The 20,293-nt window shown below is 49.6% G+C and overlaps 1 protein-coding gene across 1 annotated transcript in view; it reads right to left on the bottom strand.

Annotated features, from left to right (window-relative positions):
• Grk5 (G protein-coupled receptor kinase 5) overlaps nucleotides 1-20,293 on the bottom strand; it is a 211,201-nt gene that overhangs the window by 44,056 nt on the left and 146,852 nt on the right. Inside the window, exons 3-4 of the mRNA XM_005412155.2 lie at nucleotides 16,799-16,911; nucleotides 6,858-6,935 (exon numbers count right to left, since the gene is read on the bottom strand). Coding sequence (XP_005412212.1) covers nucleotides 6,858-6,935; nucleotides 16,799-16,911 — 191 coding nt within the window. The remainder of the gene's footprint in view (nucleotides 1-6,857; nucleotides 6,936-16,798; nucleotides 16,912-20,293) is intronic.

Here is a 20,293-nt window from a genome sequence, read left to right as displayed (position 1 = left end):
GTTTTTCTCCGGTACCAGGAACCAAACTCACGACCTTGCGCTTGCCAGGCAGGCGCTTTGCCGCTGAGCTAAATCCCCAGCCCCCTGAATTAGACATTTTTGAAAGAAGATACACAGATAGTCAAGAAACTACAAAAATGTCCCATATTATTTGTCAGTGGGAAAACGCAACTCCAACTCACACTAAGATACAACTTCATACCCAGTAAGATGGACAAAGAAAAAAGAAAATAACAAACATGGATGAGGATGTGGTGAACATGGAGCCCTCAGACATTCTACCGGGCATTTCAAGTGGGAAATGCTCTGGGAACCAGTCTGCTGGTGCATCTGATGGTCAACACGTTCCTGCCACCTTAAACCACCAGAGTCTAAGTGCATGGGTGGCTGTCCCATCGGGCAGCGTGTACCACTGGTGGTACAGATGGATTTAGTCACTTTTGTTGATGTTTTTACTAATAAAATGAATAAAAAGCCACCTGATGGTACAGCCGTGCATGTAGTTGATGGTTCAAGTATCTGAACCAACTTGGTGGTTCAAGCCGCCGGGCAGCGAGACATACAAACTACAGCCTCATCATGAACATGATGACAAACTGAAAGTTCCCAAATGACAAGGCAATTCCACTCCTACGTCTCTAGCCAAGAGAAATGAAAACAGTAAAGCCAGACGTGGTGGTGCACACCTGGAATCCCAGCACTCGGGAGGCGGCGGTAGGAGGATTGCCATGAGTTTGAGGCTAGCATGGGCTACATAGAGAGGTCAAGGCCAGCCTGAACTTTTCAGTGAGAGCTTGTTTCGAAAAAAAACCAAGACAAAACAAAAACCAACCCCCCCAAAAAACAAAAACAAAATATGTCTACCTGAAAACTTGTATGTAGATTTCATAGTAACAGTACTCATACTAGTCAAAAAACAGAAACAACCCACTGCCTGTCAACTGATGGCAACATAATAACATGTGGCATAACTGTACAGTGGAATATTATTTGGGCATAAAAAGGAATGGAGTGCTAATACATGCTACAAGATGGATGAACTTTCAAAACACTATGTTGTGTGGGAGGCCAGACCCCAAAGGCTACATATTGTACAATATTCCACATACATGAAATGCACAGTACAGGTCTGCAGACACAAAATACATTAGTGACTGTCAAGCAGGGTGGGGGGAGAAAGGGAATAGAGTCATTGCTAATGTGTATGGAATTTCTTCGGGGGTGATAAATGTCCTGGAATCAAGTAATGGGGAAGGTTACAATGACCAAATATTTTTAAAACCATTGAATTATATAAGCAAAATGGTAAATTTTATAGTGTGTGAATAATATCTAGATAAAGCTTGTTTGGTTTGGTTTGGTTTGTTTGGTTTGGTTTGGTTTGGTTTTGAGACAGGGTCTCGCTATGCAGTTCAGGCTGGCCTTGAACCCACTATGGAGCCCAGGCTGGCCTTGAACTCATGGCGATCCTTCTGCTTCAGCCTCCCAAGGGCTGGGATTACAGGTGTGTGCCACTGTGCCTGGCTTAAAGTTGGTATTTTTAAAAGGGAAGTCTGTAGTAGATGAAGTCTGGTAGATTATATCTAATACTGTTACTATGACCACTGATTTTTATTTATTATTGGAACTAGGAGTATTGCCTGGTCTACCCCAGCTCAGAGTGACAGTCCCCTCTACTCCCCTTCCTTCTCTCCCCCGTCACACTTGGTCTGTGGGTCCAGGTCAGCAGAGAGCCCAGGATACATGTCTGATTGGCTGAAGGGCTCCCCACCCAGCCCCTCTGAGCTGACAGCCCTGAGAACAGGACCCAGTCAGCTGCGCTCACGCCATCTAATCAGCACCAGAGATGAGCCTGCTACACAGACAACACGTACAGTTTAAAGGGTGAAGCATGAGAACTCTGGAAGCAAGCTTTATTGGTGTGTCACCCCATCTTCCAGGGGCTTTTCAACTCTCTCCAGCCCTCCTCCTGACCCTTGACCTCAGGGGGAGTCTCATGTGTTACATTCAGGTCAAGGCAGGTTAAAAGCCCATGAGCTTCCTTCATCCCTCCCCTTCCCTTTGGTGGCGGCCCTGAGATAACATGTTCAAGATGGTGGAGCCACAGAGCAGCCAGGACCCCTGAGGCACCCACGGAGAAGTGCCCAGGAGGCTTATGACCCAATTGGATTGTGCATGAGAAAGAAATAAATGTTTGTTGTATGAAGCCCCTGAGATTTAGGGGTTTGTTTGTTGTGGGAGCTCACATTAATCATCCTGACTAATACATTGCCTTGAAATGAATCCAGTCTTTCTGTGAAGGCCTCTTCGGGGGAGGGAGCCCCAGACCCCTCCTTCTTCTCACGACTCCACAGCTGGGAGTTCCACGTCTGAATAATTTCCTCTCTCAGCAGCTTGATTTTGAAAGCTCAGTAGAAGGAGGGAGGGGGACAGGCCTGGACAGCCACTGGCTGTATCTGTGGTCCTTGCCACTACCCCATCCACCTGCCAGATGAGGAACCGGAGACACTAAGAGGTTTGGTAACTTTCCCAACGAGGTGCTAATAAAAGAGGTCACACTCAGCTTTGAACTTAAGTTTCCCTGGCCCTGAGGCTCACTTTCTTCTCACTCCGCTGCCTCTCCTTGAATCTCCAGCAGCTTTCAATCTGTCCCAAGCCCACCCTTGACAGGTGTCCTTTAATGGCCCCCAAAGCAAAGCTGGCTGTGGGTGGGCAGCTGTCCTAGGATTTGAGGCAGTATCCAGGGAATGAACTGCCTCATGAGTTGGAAGCCTAGAGCAAGGCTTCAAAAGGTACCCGCCCACGGGAGGGAGAAGGAGGTGCCAGGCAGAAGCATCTAGTTCAAGCAGGGGCTTTCCACCCTGACTTTCAGCAAATACACGATGTCAGATACCATGGGACGTGAGCCAGCCATGTTCCCCAGACACATACGGCAGGAAAGGAGAGGGGCCCATGAGAGGAAGAATAACAGGAGTGCCCTTGTGGTTTCACTTGAGCTAATTCATACGGAATAAGCGCAAGGTGTCCAGCGCTGGGGCGGTGGACACAGATAGCCGATGCTGTCATCTCTATTAATGATCTAATAACCCTACCTCTATAGATGGTGGAGGTGATTTCCCCAGGCACCAACAGAATGACCCTTGCCTTATGCTTCAGTCCCTCCTGGGCGTACTTTTACCCACTCAGGGACTCAGGACAAAAACCAGGGAGTCACCTGTCTTCCCTCTTTCACACCCCACACCAGGCTGCTGCTGCCAGCATCCTCTGACGTTTCTCAGAGCCCTTGCTCCTCCCCATACCCTATTTTATAAACACTCAATAATACTAAAAATTCAACACTTTATTTATTTGATACTTTTCCTGTTAAGTACACATCATTTAACACAATGAAACTCACAGAATTAAAATGAATAATTCACCCAGAGAATACTTCTAGAGCCTACCTGTGGATTTTGCACACCTTTCAGTGTGCTCCTTTAAAGCAAAATGGCTGCGATGCTTGGTTATACAAAGGAGAAGGAATGGTCCTTTCCTTCTTACCTCCTCCACTACCTCTCAGATCTGACTCAGCAGCTTCCTCTCCTGGAGGAAACCTTGATGCCCAGGCCGCTTTAGGGGCGGCTCCTTGGGACCTTCCATTTGCAGTGCACAGCTACAGCACTGCCCCTGATCACACTGCATCTGACTGGTTCACACATCTTGTCCCACCCCAGAAGGCAGGTTTCTCAGAATCCTGACCATGGAGCGTGGAAGACCAACATAGAGCCATGTGCTCAGAGACCACCAAGTCAGAGCAATAGCTTCTAACTAGAGGCAAAGGAGGCCCTGGGTAGTTGGAGGCATCAGGGTTCAGCAGGGAAAACAGCAGTGCCTTCTGGGTAGAGGGTCTTCCAGGAAGCAGCCTAGACTAGTGGTGGTGAACCAGTAACACACATGCCACAGTGGGTTGTTAGTATCCTTGAAAGGTCTAAAAGGTTTCCCATCACAAAGGCCACTGACAAGACTAGGCTACCAAGAGGAGTGGCATGTCTGGAGCCCCATGTGGGGCTATGGGGGAGGTGACAGGAGAAAGGATGTTGGAGCAGAAGGTATGATCATGATAGTCCTTCGATATGCTCTGCAGCCCAGTGGGTGTTTAGGAGGATGTGAAATGGAAAAAAAAAATGTTTTGTGACCAAGTAAGTTAGGAAAACATTTTATTAGCAGCTCTGTTGGTTTCCTCACTGCTCCTTTAACATGCCGGGTGAATCTTGACCAGGGAAGAGACGGCATGCAGCACTTCCTACACATCACAGACCACAGGGCCTTCCCACTGCGCAGTGGCCTGCATTACCTTCTGGACAATGCTGCCAGGACCTGACACATGAGCGGCATCTTGAGGGGGCCGAAGGCAAGGACCATACGGGTTTGGAACAGGAGCTGCGGGGCGTGGCTCTAAACAGTGCTCCATCGGCTGAGCTCCTCACCCAGCCCCTCTCCCTGCACCTGGGGCTTCTGCAACACTGGGAAGGGCAGAGGCTCCTGAGCGAGCTCCCCCGGGGAGGGCAGTGTAAAATTTACTGTTGGAAAGCAGTGGACCCAAGGGACGGCTTCCCCCAGCCCCTGGCTATAACAGATGGTGTGGCTTAAATTTCAGAAATTGAGGAGTACTTAAGGAAGAAATGTTGGCAGGCACGGAGGCACTTGTAAAACCATCTGAGCTGACGGGGACTCTGGGCCCCGAGCCTCCAAGAGACAAGGCAGCTCTGAGCAAAGGTGGGGAGGGCTGGAGGGCCCAGCTCAGGGTCTGCTGGCAGAGGGTTCTGGACGAGGTGGGCAGGGGGGTGAGATGGAAGCAGCCTCAGCAGCGGCCCTGGTGCCTATCCACCCTGTCTCTGGTAGGCCACAAGAGCCTCCTGCAACTGGGCACAGAGCACTTTGCCCTCATCAGACAGTGGGTATGGTGAATGAGGAGGGGTGGGAAACAGTGCACCCCAGGGAAAGGTCCCCAGGGCCCCAGAAGTGCCCAGGTTTGGGATCAAGTTCTGGCACTGCCACTTACTAGCTACATGATGGAGGGGTGATAGCCCCTCTAGAGCAGCCCCTTCCTCAGTTGTAAGATGACACATCTGCGATGACTTTACGCATTGGCGTCTGACACAGTGGGTCCCCAGTACGCATTAATCACCACTGTTTGAGGGGACACAGCCTCAAAGAGGGCATGGATGGAATACTAGATGGTGCACAGTAAGCCTCCGTGGGAAGGTACCCTGGCCAAGGGCAGCTGCAGATGCCATCAGCTGGTAGTGTGTGCAAGCCACTGGCCTCTTCACTGGGCCTTGACAGCCTGTCTGTACACAGGGGTATCTCACGGATACTGGAGCAGTACCGCCACAGAGGTGCCTGGCACTCAACAGGAACTCAACCAGGAGCTCTTATCATCATCATCATCCCCTCTGGGATGATTCCTCCCCCTTGGGTGGCACCTCTTCTCAGCTTGCGTTACCTGTCTGCACACTTTGTTCACTGTTTTCAGTGGTGCCCAGATCAAAAATGCACCTGCCTACAGCTTCACTGAGAAGACAGTGGTGCAACTGTGCTGAGCGGGGACCCTGTGCAGAACGGCTACTCCTTGCTGGCTTGCACCCTGAAGACCCCATAGACACCACCCACCAGACCATATAAGGTCTTCTGCCTGGGACCACACTTTGCCCTGTTCCCCATGGGGAGGCATTTTATACACATTAATCCTGTCATTTCTGACATATGCAAAAGGACTTGGGTTCTGCAGTTGATAAAGACAGATGCATGATTAGAATGGAAACCGGAGACAAGGGGCAAGGACAGTAACGAGAACATGATAGATGCCACATGTGCATATTGCATGGCCATCCATGGGGTCGTTTAGAATAGCAGGGCTTGACAAGGGTCACACTTCTGGGTATGCGGCTGGGCTCACCCCAGGAGGGAGACAGCTATTAGCCACCTGCAGATGCCAGAGACCACACCTGTCGGAGAACAGGGCCTGAACGTCGGGGGAGATGGGTGGTCAGGCCCTCATCCTGCAGGCTGTGGTAACCTCAGTCCACCAGCAGCCTGGGCCAGCTTCTGTGAGGAGGGCCTTTCTGTGGGACTAGTACTCATGGTGCACAGGGGCCTGAGCAGGAGGAAGCACCAGGCCAGGGAACAGGAGACACACAAGGTTGCTCACACGCAGGTCACATCTCTGGCGCTCACGTGGCAGGGAAGTTGAGGCCTATTAAAGGGGAGACAGCTCCGCCAAGTGGGCAGAACAGCCAGGGCCACAACACTAAATGGATCAAGAAAACATTTTTCTACCATGCTGGATCAAGAGGGACCAGGTTCCAGAGAATTCAGGTTGCCAGGACCCTGGGGCAGTGCCAGCCCTCTTCCTTCTGCCCTTCAGTGGGTGCTAAAGTGGGGTCAGGGGCCCTTTGTGCTTCGTTACGTCTTGAATATACTTCAAACTCCTGACATGCTCCCCTGACTGCCTTGTGTACTCTGACCTTCCCTTCTGATCACCCCCAGCCCATCGCTTCCCAACCTGACCTCGGCCAGGTTTCCACCGATCCTGCCCCACACATATAGGCGTGGTGGTGGAAGACAGGCGGGCCTTTGGAAGGACCAGGCCCCAAGAAGCAGGCTTCTTCCTCTGTGCCAGGCCACGTCTGGACCATCCACCTCCTGGCCTGGTGATCTGAGCGCCTTCTGGGTGAGGAGAATGGCAGCGACTGAGACCAACGCCAGCCACCAGTCCTGAAAGTCACAGGTCCCCCATGGCCAGCAGGGCGTTGGTGCCCTCACTCCTGGACAAAGCCTCCCCTTCTTCCTGCTGTGGAGTTTGGTTGGCTTCTTACCTTTGGGGTGAGGTACTTGGTCATAATTTCCTTCCCTTTCTCTCCCAGTTTTTCATCTGGAGTAACTTCATATTCTGCCTAAAATGGAAGAAGAAAAGGAACAATAACACATTTGCTCATAAGCTTCTTATGGTTACGGAAGCTCAGAGGCCCCTGGAGAACACTCTGGAGGCCACCTAGCCAATCTCCTTCTTCTGCAGGGCAGGAAACTGGGGCCCACAGAGTGGGGAAGAGCTGGCCAAGAGTCTAACATGCAGACCACTCTGCCCTTGCCAAAAGATGCTGGCTCTTAGGACAGCGCTGTCCACATGGGCTGCACATCAGAACCACCAGGAGCATCAAGCAAACCCCGATGCCCAGAGCAACGCAGCAGACCGTCCAGCAGGTCAGGAGGGCCGGCATTTGGGCAGCTGGGTTTAAGAAGAACTGACTTAGATGGGTCAGAGGAAACCACTGGAAAATAAGGGCCATCTAACTGAAAGACCATGGAAAAGCTGCTTTGGGTCACCTGGACTTTACAAACTACATGACCTGAGATGATCTGCACAGACTGTCTATAAAATGTAGAGGGGTCCAGCACTAGTGGCACCTCTGTGTAGGGCAACTGTGCAGATAGAAAGGAAAGAGCCCTCGGCCTGAGACTGGCACATAATAAATACTCATTTAACAGTTGCCACAAGTATCACCGTGGTGATTATCATATCTTGTAAGGAAAAAATAATATTACCCATGCCTTATTTTCTCCAGCCTTTCAGCTCACAAATTGAACTCTGAGAAGGAAAGGACATACCTCTCTCTTCTTGCCTTTTTCCTGTGTTCTAGGAATTTGGGCATAGTGGCCCATGCCTATAATCCCAGCACTCTAGGGATTATAGTGCAGCCCACCTCTTGCTGAGGCAAGAGGACCAGAAGTTCAAGCCTAACCTGGGTAACTTAGCAACTTAGCAAGTTTCTGTCTCAAAATAATAAAAGGGGCGTGGGGCTGGAGATGTAGCTCAGTGTGAAGGCCCTGAGTCCAATCCCTAGTATTAAAGAAGAAAAACAACACAAAACAAAGTGAACCTTAAAAGAACCAGGGTAGAGCCACAAGGGCAGCTCCTGTTCTACCCCTTCAGCATAGATGATACTTGGTACTGGAAAGCCACTCACCCAGGTCATGCAGCTGGGGGTGGCAGGGCTGGGACACCAACCTCAAGCACAGAGCTCCTTCTCAACACAAAGGAACTGAAAAACGCAGACATTTTACTTCTCCTTGGCCGAGAGGGGCTCCTTCGCTCGCATCTGACGCAGTTGCCAAGTGGATGAAAGGCCTCAAGTTAACAAGAAGCCTGAGTGAGTTTGCCTGCTCATTTAGACAAAGCAGCTAATTGCAAATTGTTTATAACCATTTCAAACCCAAGGATTTGTCAGGCTCAGCCCCAAAGTACCCTTATTTCAAAAGAGACACAGGAAATGACCAAGCACAGACGGACCCAGCCTCCTCCTCCAGGCATCCGGCTGTGTCGTCAGACACCCAGATCCTTTCTTATATCCGAGGCAACCTCACAGTGCAGGGTCTAGAGTTTGGCTCTCCTAGACTGGCTAGGAGGCCCTCCCCGAAAAAGGGAAAGGGCAGGAAAGATTTGGAAGGTACACAGAGGGACAGCAAGCAAGTTTCCTGGTCCTACTGTCTCACTTCTATGAGCCACATCATCTCCAGTGAAGAAACATGAACCCTATGACCACTACAATCCCAAGGTTATGGGACCACAAGGAATCTAAGCCCTCACCTTACTGAGCGGGATACTGAGGCTCAGAGGAATGAAGGACTTGCTCAAGATCACATGGCCAGTACCAGCAGAGCGAGGCCTGGTGCACTGGCCCAGCTCCTGCTGTGCCACCCGATCTCCCCTGGAGCCAGTTCCTTCCCATCAAGACAAGGCTGAGGGACCAAGGCTTTCTTGATGATTTGGTGACTCCTTCAGATACTAAGGAAAGAAGATGGCTTTTTGTGCCCTTTTCCTCTTATATTCTTCTATGCTCCCCCAAATCCCCTAAAACTTACTTGCACACACACATATGCATGTGTATACAGACACACTACATAGAGCTCTACTGCAGGTATGATTATCCCCAATTTATGGACAGAGACAGTGAGGCTCTGAGAGGTCAAATAACTGGTTCAAAGGCAATCAAGTTGGTGAGTGACAGGGCTTCCTTTTGAAAGGAACTGGGCATTTTAGAGCCCCTACTGTCCCTGCTTCAGTACGCAGAGAAGCACCCAGTGTCCTGCAGGCCCTGGAAGCCAGGCCTCAAGGTCTGGCATGGGGGAACGCAGCCAGACTGCTTTGCAGGTCTAGGCCCTGGGCAAACAGTCAATCCCATTTGGGGTAACTCGATCCCATCCCAAACACTGGATTTTCACTGTCCCAAAATACATCTGTGAAGGTGGCTCTATTTAAGCAAATGGAGGCCTGGGCTCACAGATCAGCCTCAATAACCAGCTGAAAATATTATTGCTCTGGGTTCTAAAACCCAGGTTACAAAAAAAAATAACATTACTTTCAGGTCAGCTGCCTCCCAGCAGAGGATGGGCGCGCAGCTCCGCAGGGACGCAGCTGGGAGCACGCGGGGACAGGCGTCCCCAGCCTGGGATCAAAAGGCCTTTCTTTGAAGAGTCCATGTCAGGCAACCACTACTTGAGAAGCATTGGTTTTGGGAGGCAAAAACCCAACAGAAGGCTTCCAGCTGGGTTTTCCCACACTGATTAAGTCACCTGAAGTGACAGGTCATGTCTCCACAGTGACCCCCAAGAGGGGCTGGGGCTCATCAGCCACGAGAAGTCATCTACAGAGAGGAGGCCCATGGCAGCTGGGCTGGACGGGGCAAGGTCCAGGTAGGTGAGAACACCCTTGCACACTACTAGGAGAAAGCTTAAACTAGTTTAAACCAGCAAATGGAAGCAGCAAATAAGAATCTGTACCAACAGCCCAGAATTTTACAATCAGGTTCAGCTTGGAAAATGGCGGCCAGATGATGAATTCAAAGAAAAAAAGAGGTATACCCAAGGTAAGGGATAGCCCTTGAAATCCATCTGCACAAGTGTACCCGTCCCTCTAGGCAGAGCAAGGGGCCTTGTTCTCCTTGAACGGAAGGAATCCCCACAGTCCTCTCTGATCTGCTTATTTGAGAGAAGATCGCCCTTCCCAGAGCTCAAAGCCTTTGGAGGACACCCCCCACTCTATCTCATTCTCTGGTGGTGCTGGCAATCACCGGGGCTTCATGCATTCTAGGCAAGCACTCTACCTCTGGGCCACACCCCAGCCCTGGAGGGTATCTCTTCTCCCAGGTACCTGGGTGCAAACCAAGGCAGGCACCACAGAATGGGCTTCTCTTTGCACTGTGCGTTATGCCAAACACAAGAGCAAGTGCTGCCTTGACACAGGATTAGCAGGCTATGTGAAGCCTGGGAGCAAAGAAAGCACCACCCGTACTTCTGTACCCACCAAAAGTGTAAGTATACATGGGCATTCCCATGTACCAACCTGGCATTTCATGCTGCTGGCCTGTACTTGTATCATCAGTCTCAGAAAATGCCAGTGAAAAAAGGTCCTGGTGCTAAAGACACTTTTCCCTCCGATGATTTTTAGGACCTGCTACATGTTCAAAGGAGCTGTGCTGGTTTGAACAGCAGCATTTGCACAAGATTAAAACACCGTGGTCCACTCATACCGGCCCCAACATCTTGCCTGTGCTAACTGTAACAGCTGCCCTTCCAAGCACCCTTGGCCCTTTCCCAACCAGCTGTGGTGATGGAGGACATGAGATGGGGTGCTTTTCTGCAGCTCCTTCTTTGCCTTCAAGAGATAAGGGCTTCCTCTCAAGTCCATCCATTCCAGAGGAAGGATCCATTGGCAGGAGTCTCTGTGCACTTGAAGAATTATCATCATCCTCTGGCCTCTCTCTTTTGGCAAGTCAGAACAGTGATAAGAGACAAAGATAAATATGGTTTGTGGCTCATCAGTTCAAGAAGCAGAATACTTAGTTCTCCTGGTAGGCAGAGAGGATCCTTTTGGAATAAAAGTTCAGATAATCAGGCATATCTAACGCCAGGTGATAGCCCAAAAATTTCATGCAACCTTCTATAATTCCTGCCCAGTGAATGGCTTGGAATGCCTTTTAGCACTTCCTGACAGGAGATTTTATTTACCATAACCTCCTATCTGTAATCGCCAGCCTCTTAGATGGGCCATGATAATCTTTCCTTCCTGCCTTGCATGCTCTGAAGAAGTCTCTTCCTACACTGACTAGGGCTAACAGAGACGAAATGAAAGTGTGGAGGCTTTGACACTGGGTCATAAAAGACACTGCAGCTTCTACCATGCTCTATTGCGTCACTCACTTTGGAGAAAGCCAGTCATGGTGTGAGGACACTCAAGCAATCTCATGGAGAAGGCCACTAGGAGACCAGCTAAGAACTCTTGCCAATAGCCAGCATGAGTAACAGGAAAGCAGATCCAGCCAATATCCTGATGTAACCTTCAACAGGCCTTCAGGAGGAGTGCCTAGTTACAGCACCCCCAAGCTCCTAACCCACAAAAACTATAAGATCATAAATTATTTATAGTTGCTTTGAGCCATTCTGCCATGAGATAATTAATACTTAATAGGGATCTAAACTCATAACTGGTGTTGCTTACTTCATTTTTAAAAGTTTCCTTATTTGCTTTTCAATTTTTTATTTTACCAGAAAGTTAAGCTCCAGGAGGCCAAGAATTTGCCTCTTGTTTTCACAATCCAGCCCCCTATTGCAGGTAGGTGACCCCCAGAAAGTATGTATTAAGTATCCGCCAAACTTCCTGCACTCTCAAAGTGCAGAGACTTGAAAACTTTAGGTCTTATCCAATGTGGAGACATGAGAGTTTCAAATGAGCCAGCGTGTGACGAAGGGCCCTGTCTTAGTTACTTTTCTCTTATTGCTGAGACAAAATACCCAACACCCAAAGTTAAGGGAGGAAAGGATTATTTAGCTCCCAGTTTGTAGAGGTTTCAGTCTATAATCTACTGGCTCCAAGGCAGGGTGGCTTGGCAGAGGGACTTCCCAGAGGAAAAACAGCTCATGGCAGCAGAAGACAGCAAAAGCACGCCAGCAAGGGAAGAGGAAGACTCTTTCTGTCTCTTACATTATATGCAGGCTACCCAACTGAGGGTGGGTGCAGCATTCACACCTTTAATCTCAGCACTGGACCATGAATCAGTCACAAACTCTAGATTCAGCTACCTCTGAAAAGCCCACTTCCCATGACTGCATGAGGCTGGGGGAGTGCAGAACCATCTAGATACAAGCCATAACAGGCCCAGGAAGGAGGATAGAGAGAAGTCCCTCTATCCTGAAGATACCTGTGAGAATACCCTCTTGGCCAGGTGACTGACCATATCCTGCTCTTGGCCATGTGACTGACCATATCCTGAGCCCCTTTCTACCCCTAGCCAGCTGGCCAAACCTTCTTTGCCCTCCAGAAAGACCAGACTTAGTCATGGCCTTAACTTAGGCATTGTCCCTGCTTCTCTATAGGAAGCCAGTAGAGACCTGGCCAGCTCATCATACTCAAAGCTGCATTAAAGACAGTTCTGCTGCCCAGAAAACCACCCAGACCCTGTTCAAAAACAGCTACCACTTCTGCTTAACTCAAGAAATGCGGATACTAAGACTGGAGGAGAAAAACCTTTCTGGGGGTTATAATCAGAGCCCAACAAGGATGGGTTATTTTTAACAAACTCCACTTGGTGGGAATTCAACAGAGGTGGGCATGGTGTGAATGTATTGGCTAAGACCAGGAGCACCTGGGGCTGTACTACACAACCAGGGACACTGCCATTTCCTTCCTCCTCAGAGTTCCAGTTGGGATGGAAGAAAATATGGATTTCAGACCAGAAGTTACGCCAGTCCAGGAAAATAAATTCTGCATGCGTAAAAGAGGTGTGCAAAGGCTGCTCATTTGACGTCAAGATGGGTGAAGAAAAGCCCTCCCTAATTCCTAGGGATGGAGCTGAAAGTGTGGAGCAGCCAGGTCAACCTCTCCCAAGCCATGAGCAGTGGCTTTGTTATGGCAGCGTGTGCAAAAAGCGCTCAGCGCATTAACACGGGAACCAGACTCACATTTCCTGTCCAATAAACAGTTCCTGGTGCAGGCCCAGTGAAAAGAAAGGACAGCACAACCAGAATGAAAATGGGCACCATCACACTGCACTTTATTTTCCCTTCTCAAACAACTATGAGCATCTAACAGAACACGGGGCTGGAAAATTCCACTGGCTCCTGGGCTCAGCCTCACCCCGCTCTGCCTCATCAACTCTCTCGACAGGTCCCAAGCTGCCACCGCCTCATCTTTTCCAGATGGGGAGTAGCCCTTGGTCCACGCTCTGCCTCCGGTCCTTATTGCAGCTCCATCCATATTCACCTCCTGGGAGCCCATGGCTCTGCTACCCAGCTCTATGGTGCCAACTCCCAACCTTCTACTCCAGGTTGAAAGCCCAGGGCTTTCTCACAAGTGCCAGACGTAGATAGCTGTCTCCCTTGGAACATCACCATTTGGATGTCTTCAGGGTTTTTCCAGTGGAGCACTGAGAAACCCAGAGCTTAGAATGAAGCCCCCGATTTTCCCAACCTGACCTTCCCACAATCTTAAGCTTACCCCATTCGTACACTTGCTCAGCTCAGAACTTCCAAATTAACTCTTCTCACTCCTATTCCACCAGGGACTACTGAACACTGGTTTGAAACATGTCTCCGGTCCAACCACTTCTCACCACTGCTTATGTGTTGGCTCCAACCCACCACCCGCTCTCACCTGAATCACCGCAGCAGCCTCCTCACAGATCTCCCTGCCCTAGAAGCCCGTCTCCAACACAGAAGCCAGCAGGATCCTTTCAATACCGGTCAGACTATGTTCAGTTCACTGTTTTGTTAAAACCCTCCAGTAGCTCCTCACTTGCAGGAGACTTCAGCTGGTCTGGAAGTCACAGCCCCCAGGAGCAAGTGTTTGGGCCAGAACCAGGGATCCAGAAAGACTCTGGTAGAGGCTGAAGACAAAAAGGCAGGAAGGGGCCTGGCAGTGAGACCTGGGCTCTATCCTACATGTCAGTGCCTCCCGACCCCAGATACATATTACAGTCATGGAGATTTGAAAAATGCCAGTATCCGCTAGGGACAATGGCCCATCTAATGGTAACGAGCAACCCTAATGCCACCCTGAAGTTCCCATGTGCCATTTTCCAGGAGAAAGAACTGGGCTTCCTTGGTGAAACAATGAACTGTAGTACAAGATGAGTCCACAACACTGTCACACCAGACAGTAAGGAGCTGTCAGTGATTACTGGGATCCAACTGGGATCTCAGAAGCCCACATGGAGGGGCTCCCACTGGCCTACAATGACACCAGGGAGGACCACTAAGGATAAGGACCACTCTGGATCTCTTCCTTCCTTTCCCTTTCCTTCCTCCCTCTTCTCCCCCTTCCCTTTGCTTCTCCCTCCCTTCCTTCCACCCTTCTTCCCTTCCTTCCCTCCTTCCCTGTCCTTTCTCTCCCTCTCCCGCTCCCTCTCTCATGTACACTGAGGAGAAAAACATGAAGCCACTTACGAAGTCAGTTATACACACATACACCCCCAAAGGGAAATTGAATCTGATCAAGTTACTAGGTCCAATTGAGTGATTTACAAGTAGCACTGAGGAACGTATTAAATGACTTGGGGAACTCTACAGGGACGACAAACACATCACAGAGGGAGGTGGTTAAACAGAGGCCTGGAGTCAAGAAAATGATCAACTGATCACAGTGTGTGGGCCTCACCCAGATCAATTCAAAAGCTCAAACACAAATTTATAAAATGGATGAGAAAATCAGAAATTTGAACACTAATGTTTGATAATATTTTATTAAGGTGTGATGATTATTGTACTATTGTACTGTTGCTTTCTAGGAGCTCTTACTGTTTACAGATACATACTGAAAAGTTCATGGAGGAAGTAATATGATATCTGAGGTCTGCTACAAAATGCTGCTGAGAGGAGGATGGGGCCCGGTGACACAGGACTAGCTCTGAGTTGATAATTGTTGAGGTGGGGTAAAGGGCACATGGGGGTTCATTATACTGTTTGGCTGAATTTTTACTTTGTAGAGTTTTGAAATTTTCCATAACAAAAAGTTATAAAAACACTAGGCCTCACCCCTAGAGATCCATATTCATTAGTTTGGGCTTCAGCTCAGGCGCTGGTAGTTTTTAAGTCCCCCTGGGTGTTTCTAATCCTTTGCCAAGGTTGAGAACTATTGTAATCACTGGGCCTGTGCTAGGACCTAGGAAGAGATGATGGAAAGGGAACTGGCGGAGGCCCTGGAGGCCAAGGAGCCGAGGTCCTGATCTTTGGGGAAGGATGAGGGAGAGGGAAAAGCCAGGGACAGTGAGAAGACTTCGGGTGTGGGTTGAGGTAGGGTAGAAGAAATAAAGATAGGTAGGAAGGAGACCAGGAAACATTTGTTGTCTCCCTCGTTTAAAACTCTGGGTCAGATTCCTACTTAGCTCTGCATGTAGGAATGTTAATTATTTAGGAAAAGTTGGCAAAACAAGATTATTAGCCCTAAATTTACTTAGTCTAGCTCATCTCCCTTTAAGACTAAGGACTCCAAGAGAGGAGTAACTAAAGTAATGCTCAAGGTTCGCAGGGACACTCATTTGCTAGCTTTGTGTAACATCCAGTTCCAAGCCTCCCTAGTAGGATGCCTAGAAGGCTTCAGCCATTGTCCTAAACATGTGGTCACCTGCATTCCAGGAAAAGCAGAGCCACAAGATCACCAGCGCAGATCACCTCTTCCAACAGGACCACCTTAGCTAATCCTTAAAAGCTGGCTTTTGCCTTTGTGAGTGGGCCGGTCTGAACCCCTATCAGAGTGACGCCCTTCCAGCTGCTCAAACTGGAATCTTTTCCTATTCTCCCTCACTTTCTAACTCTGAGTAAAATACGTCCTTAAATTTTGTTTCCATGACATAAGTCAGGCTAAACTGAGGTCCCCATCTGGTGACAGGATGACTGTAGAGTGTGGGTAACTAGAATAGGGACAGTGTCAGGGCTGGGAGCTTTGGGGGGTATGGGAGAAGGTGCAGAGTGCATTTTGGACACATTGACCTTGAGGAGGCCTGAGTGACTTTGGTGGTGACATTCCATAGGCAGTAGGGCTGTGGATGAAGAGAGCCATGTGAAGACCCTGAAGAGACACAAAAACTTGAGTCCTAGCAGGCCACCCCCTAAACTGGAACAGAGGTGGGGTGGCTGCTGCCAATGACAGCATCCTGGCCCAGGCCCGTTCCTCACCTCCCCATCCTGTTCTCCTTCCTCAGATAGGAACCCAAAAGGGAGCTGGCCAGGAAGACGGCTGTGCCTTGCTGGGCAGGGGCTGAGAGTCTCGGGGTATTTCCACATCCTGTCCTAAAAGCTCATGCAGATCACAGCACTGGTTGCACAAATGAGTGCCATGAGTGATGCAGGTCTGCAGGAAACCCTCACTGCATCAGGCAGGGCCACCTGAGCCAGTCACCGATCCATCAGACTGGCTTGAAACAGCCGGTGCATGCACATTTGTTCCACAAACATTTCCTGGATGCCTGTGTCTTCCAGGAACTCTGCTGGGTGAGGGTGAACAGGAAGCCTAGCGCCTAGGAGCTGGATTCTAGCGGAGAGGCAGGTGGTAAACCAGTAAATACAGACATACCAGGTTTGGATTTTATCAAATGAGTTTTCAGCTGGTGGGAGGGCCACAGAACTGCAGAGCTACCTCAGGCTGTCAGAAGAGTTGCTCAACGCCCCAGTTTCTTAAGCAAAAACTGTATTCTTTGGGCTGCTAAGCCATGAGGTCCAGCTTTCTTCCCAGAGGACCTAGGGCTGCCCCCCAGGAGCAGGGACTTACCACTGAGTCCAGGAACTGAATGTAGCACTCCAGCCCAGGCCGGGTTTCGCAGAACTGTCGGAAAAGCAGCCGCCCGATAGGCTGCTTGTCACATAAACTGCAGTAATCTCTGTCTGGAGATAAGATAAGAAGAATACAGTGAGACCCAGGAGAGGGCCAGGCAGGGCTGTCCCGTCAGCCTACACCCGGTTCTAGAGCCCCAGCCGGATGGAGCAAGGTAATGGCAAACTCTTGGGGCCCTATGCATCTCACAGGCTCTGCAGGTGCAGAGAGACAAGGTCAGAGTAGAGGAAGGGCCCAGTCATCACGCGGCATCCATTCCCCACCCCCTGCACCTTTCCAGAGCTCTGATTCTATATGGAGATACCAGTGGTTCTGGAGACTACGGCTGTGTCCCCTGACCAGCCAATCAGTATGTCACTTTCCCTCATTCCGGCAACTGGACAAGCTGGGAGGCATGTGACCTAAGCCTGTCCAATCAGATGAACCGCTGACTTTGCAGCAGACACTGGGGGAGAGGTGCTCTCTGGAGGCTGATGTGTGGATGAGGCCAGGGTTCGCTTCAATGTCCTTTACTGAAAAAGGCAGCTGTGATGACGAGGCTGACTCCAGGAGGTCAGAGCTGGAAAGATGAACAGGCAAAGCCAGCCCACTGCTGATGTCATAGTTCTCTGGATCAAACCATGCCTGCCACCCAAACCACATCTGAAAAGCCTTTCTATAAGGCAACACATTCCTTTGTTTAGAGCAGTTTGAAAAATTTTCAAATTACTTATAATTCAAAACATCCTAATGAATACAGTAAAAAAAAAAATCATTTTTTACCCGATTGGAGCAAAGCCCACTTTTTAGGATGCTTCAAACCTAGCATCTTTCAGCTGAGAAGCTAGACTCATGGAGAAAGAAAATGACCCGCCCACAGCCACTCAGTAGCCAGTACAGCTCTGCAGAGGAAACAGTGCAAGACCCCCAGCCCTAAGGTCCAGAGATGGCAGTGCTAGTCCTGAGTCGCTTTGTAACTTCAAATACCTCACTCACCCTCTCTGAGCTCAGTTTCCTCCTCTAAAAACCAAAAGCACATGTTTGGAGTTGAAACGAGGGCCCTTTCTGGTGTCTCAGTAAGAAGTTTTGCCTGAGCAGAAAGATGCTCAAAGAACTAAGACACATTGCCTCTGACTCTCTCAAGCAGTGAACATTGGGCCTTCCCATTTGCACCAGAAACTGAGAGCTTGAGGACCATGACTTGGCTGGAATGAAGGACTATATCTTTGCTGGGTATGGAGGGACCAGATCAATGTCCCCTAGAATGGGGTTCCCTGGAGGTACAGGCCTAAGGAAGAGGTCTGAGCATGACCATCCCGCCAGCTCACTTCCACTCTCAGGTCCCAAAGGGTGTGTCCACAGGACCTGTAGGCAGGGAGGTATGTGCGGATTCTGGAGATATACCACTGGGGTTCAAGATTCACCACTTACTGGCTGTACAATCTGGGGTAACCGACTTGATTTTGCCCTTGTTTCCTCATCTGCAAGCTGGATACAGTAATAGTACGTCTCCCCAGACCATCATGGGGATTAAATAAGCCAATCCATAGGAAACACTCAGACCAGAGCCTGGCACACAGGAAACGCTTAATAAACACTATCATTGTCATCTTGGATATGGGTTGTTTTGATCTGTGCTATCTCCCTTCTTTTAAGAAACCTCATCTGACTGTCTGAACAAATCCTGCCAGAGCCCTCTGGTTCTGGAAGTAGATGCCTCTGAAGCACTGGAGACGAGTATGTGATTCAGCCCCAGTCAATCAGTCTTCTGTTCCCCAGCCACAACAAGAGGTTCAAGGATGGGCACATGATTTGGCCCCAGCCAATCAGAGCCTTCTCTACCCCAGTCATAATAAGGTCAAGGATGGGCAAGTGACTCAGTCATAGCCAATTGGAGGCCTCTGTCACCTGACCACAGTGATAGGTTCAAGGGAGAGGCCTATGACTTGGTCCTAGTCAATGAGGTCAAGGCACATGATCTAAATGGAACTGAAGTCCTCAATGGGCTTTTACCATAACTTCCTGCATAGGTACTTGCTCATCTCTGGATGACAAGGCCTTAAAATCTATCAGACTCTTTCCCACTAAGCAGGGAGAATCCACACAGAATGAATGATAGGAAAGCAGCTGAGTGGAGAAGAGAGGAGCTCCTGAAAGTGCTTCACCTGAGGTCAAGGCTGGGACTGGATGTCTACTTAGCTACGGGGTCACTGCTTCATCAGCGGCACTGCTGTCTCTTGGAATGAAAAGAGCGGTGAGGAGTTCACAGTGCTCCTTTCCAGGGTACACTGCCTGAGGGCAGGGACTATTTTGTGGTTACTCATTCTGTAAGTACTGCTTGTAGGAGACTAAAAATGGTACATTCTCTCAGGTGGATACTTTGATCTACAGGGATGACCACCTGCCAAATCTCCCACTTGGATCTCTCCCCACCATGGTCTGATGGATCAGACTCACCCTGGACCTTGCTGTAACTCTGCCCTTCAGTGTGGGAGCAGGCTCCACCTTTCCAAGCACAGATGGCCCCTGAGTAGCCACTCCAACATGCATTTAACCTCAATGTGTGCCAGGTTCTGAGGAGGCTGTGGGGTGGACTACCTGGGTGGAAAGGGCAGCAGGCCTGTGTGTGGGTGAGCAGAGAAGATTCCAAGCAACAGTTATAAAATGTCAAATTAGATGAGTGTTATTGTCAGCCCTAGTGGGGAACCTGGTCCCAGCAGCCTGTGACAGGTCTGCAGCCTGCACCTGTTCCGTGAGGCCCCGCAGCACAGCCTGACTGCTCCCTGCCTCCCACTCAGCCCCAGCCCCCAAGGGGAGGAAAACAAACCTTCGCAACCTGCACCAACACAGAACCAAAGTAAATTACCTGTGTCAGACTTTGATTTATTCAATTACAGGAGAGCGTACAGTGCCTCTTATGCGATGTGAGGAAGGTAGCCCTCCCTCTTCCAAAAGCAATTATGAGACTTCGCGCACCATATTGTGATTCCTTAAGAGTTATCTGACAGGATTTCTCCCTCTCCATATGGCATTTGCTGTCAGTATGGAAACAAGGCTGTTATAAACGCACAGCACAGTAAACACCATGTGATTCTGACATAAGCTGTCAGCACCTCAGCTCTGTGCCTCTCCCAACTGTACAGAGGATCCCAGGCAAGAGAGCCGCTCACTGGAAGCCCAGGAAGAAATAAAAGTAATCATCTTTTTGGATTTTTCCCCAGCCTCTATAAAGATAAATGAGGCCATCTTCTGAAGAAGCACTCAAAACAAAAAGGAAATCAAAACACACTGCTTGCAGTTCATTTAAAAGTGGACAAGGAGCCAGGCGTGGTGGCACATGCCTGTAATCCCAGCACTCGGGAGGAGAATCACTGCAAGTTCGAGACCAGCCTGGGTTACCAAGTGAGCTCAAGGCCAGCCTGAACTGCATAGCTAGACCCTGTCTAAAAATGA

Source organism: Chinchilla lanigera, unplaced genomic scaffold (genome assembly GCF_000276665.1).
Source record: "Chinchilla lanigera isolate Chin_1 unplaced genomic scaffold, ChiLan1.0 scaffold00150, whole genome shotgun sequence".
NCBI lineage: Eukaryota > Metazoa > Chordata > Mammalia > Rodentia > Chinchillidae > Chinchilla > Chinchilla lanigera.
The sequence above is the reverse complement of the archived record's forward strand: the minus strand, read 5'-3'. Positions and strand labels throughout refer to the sequence as shown.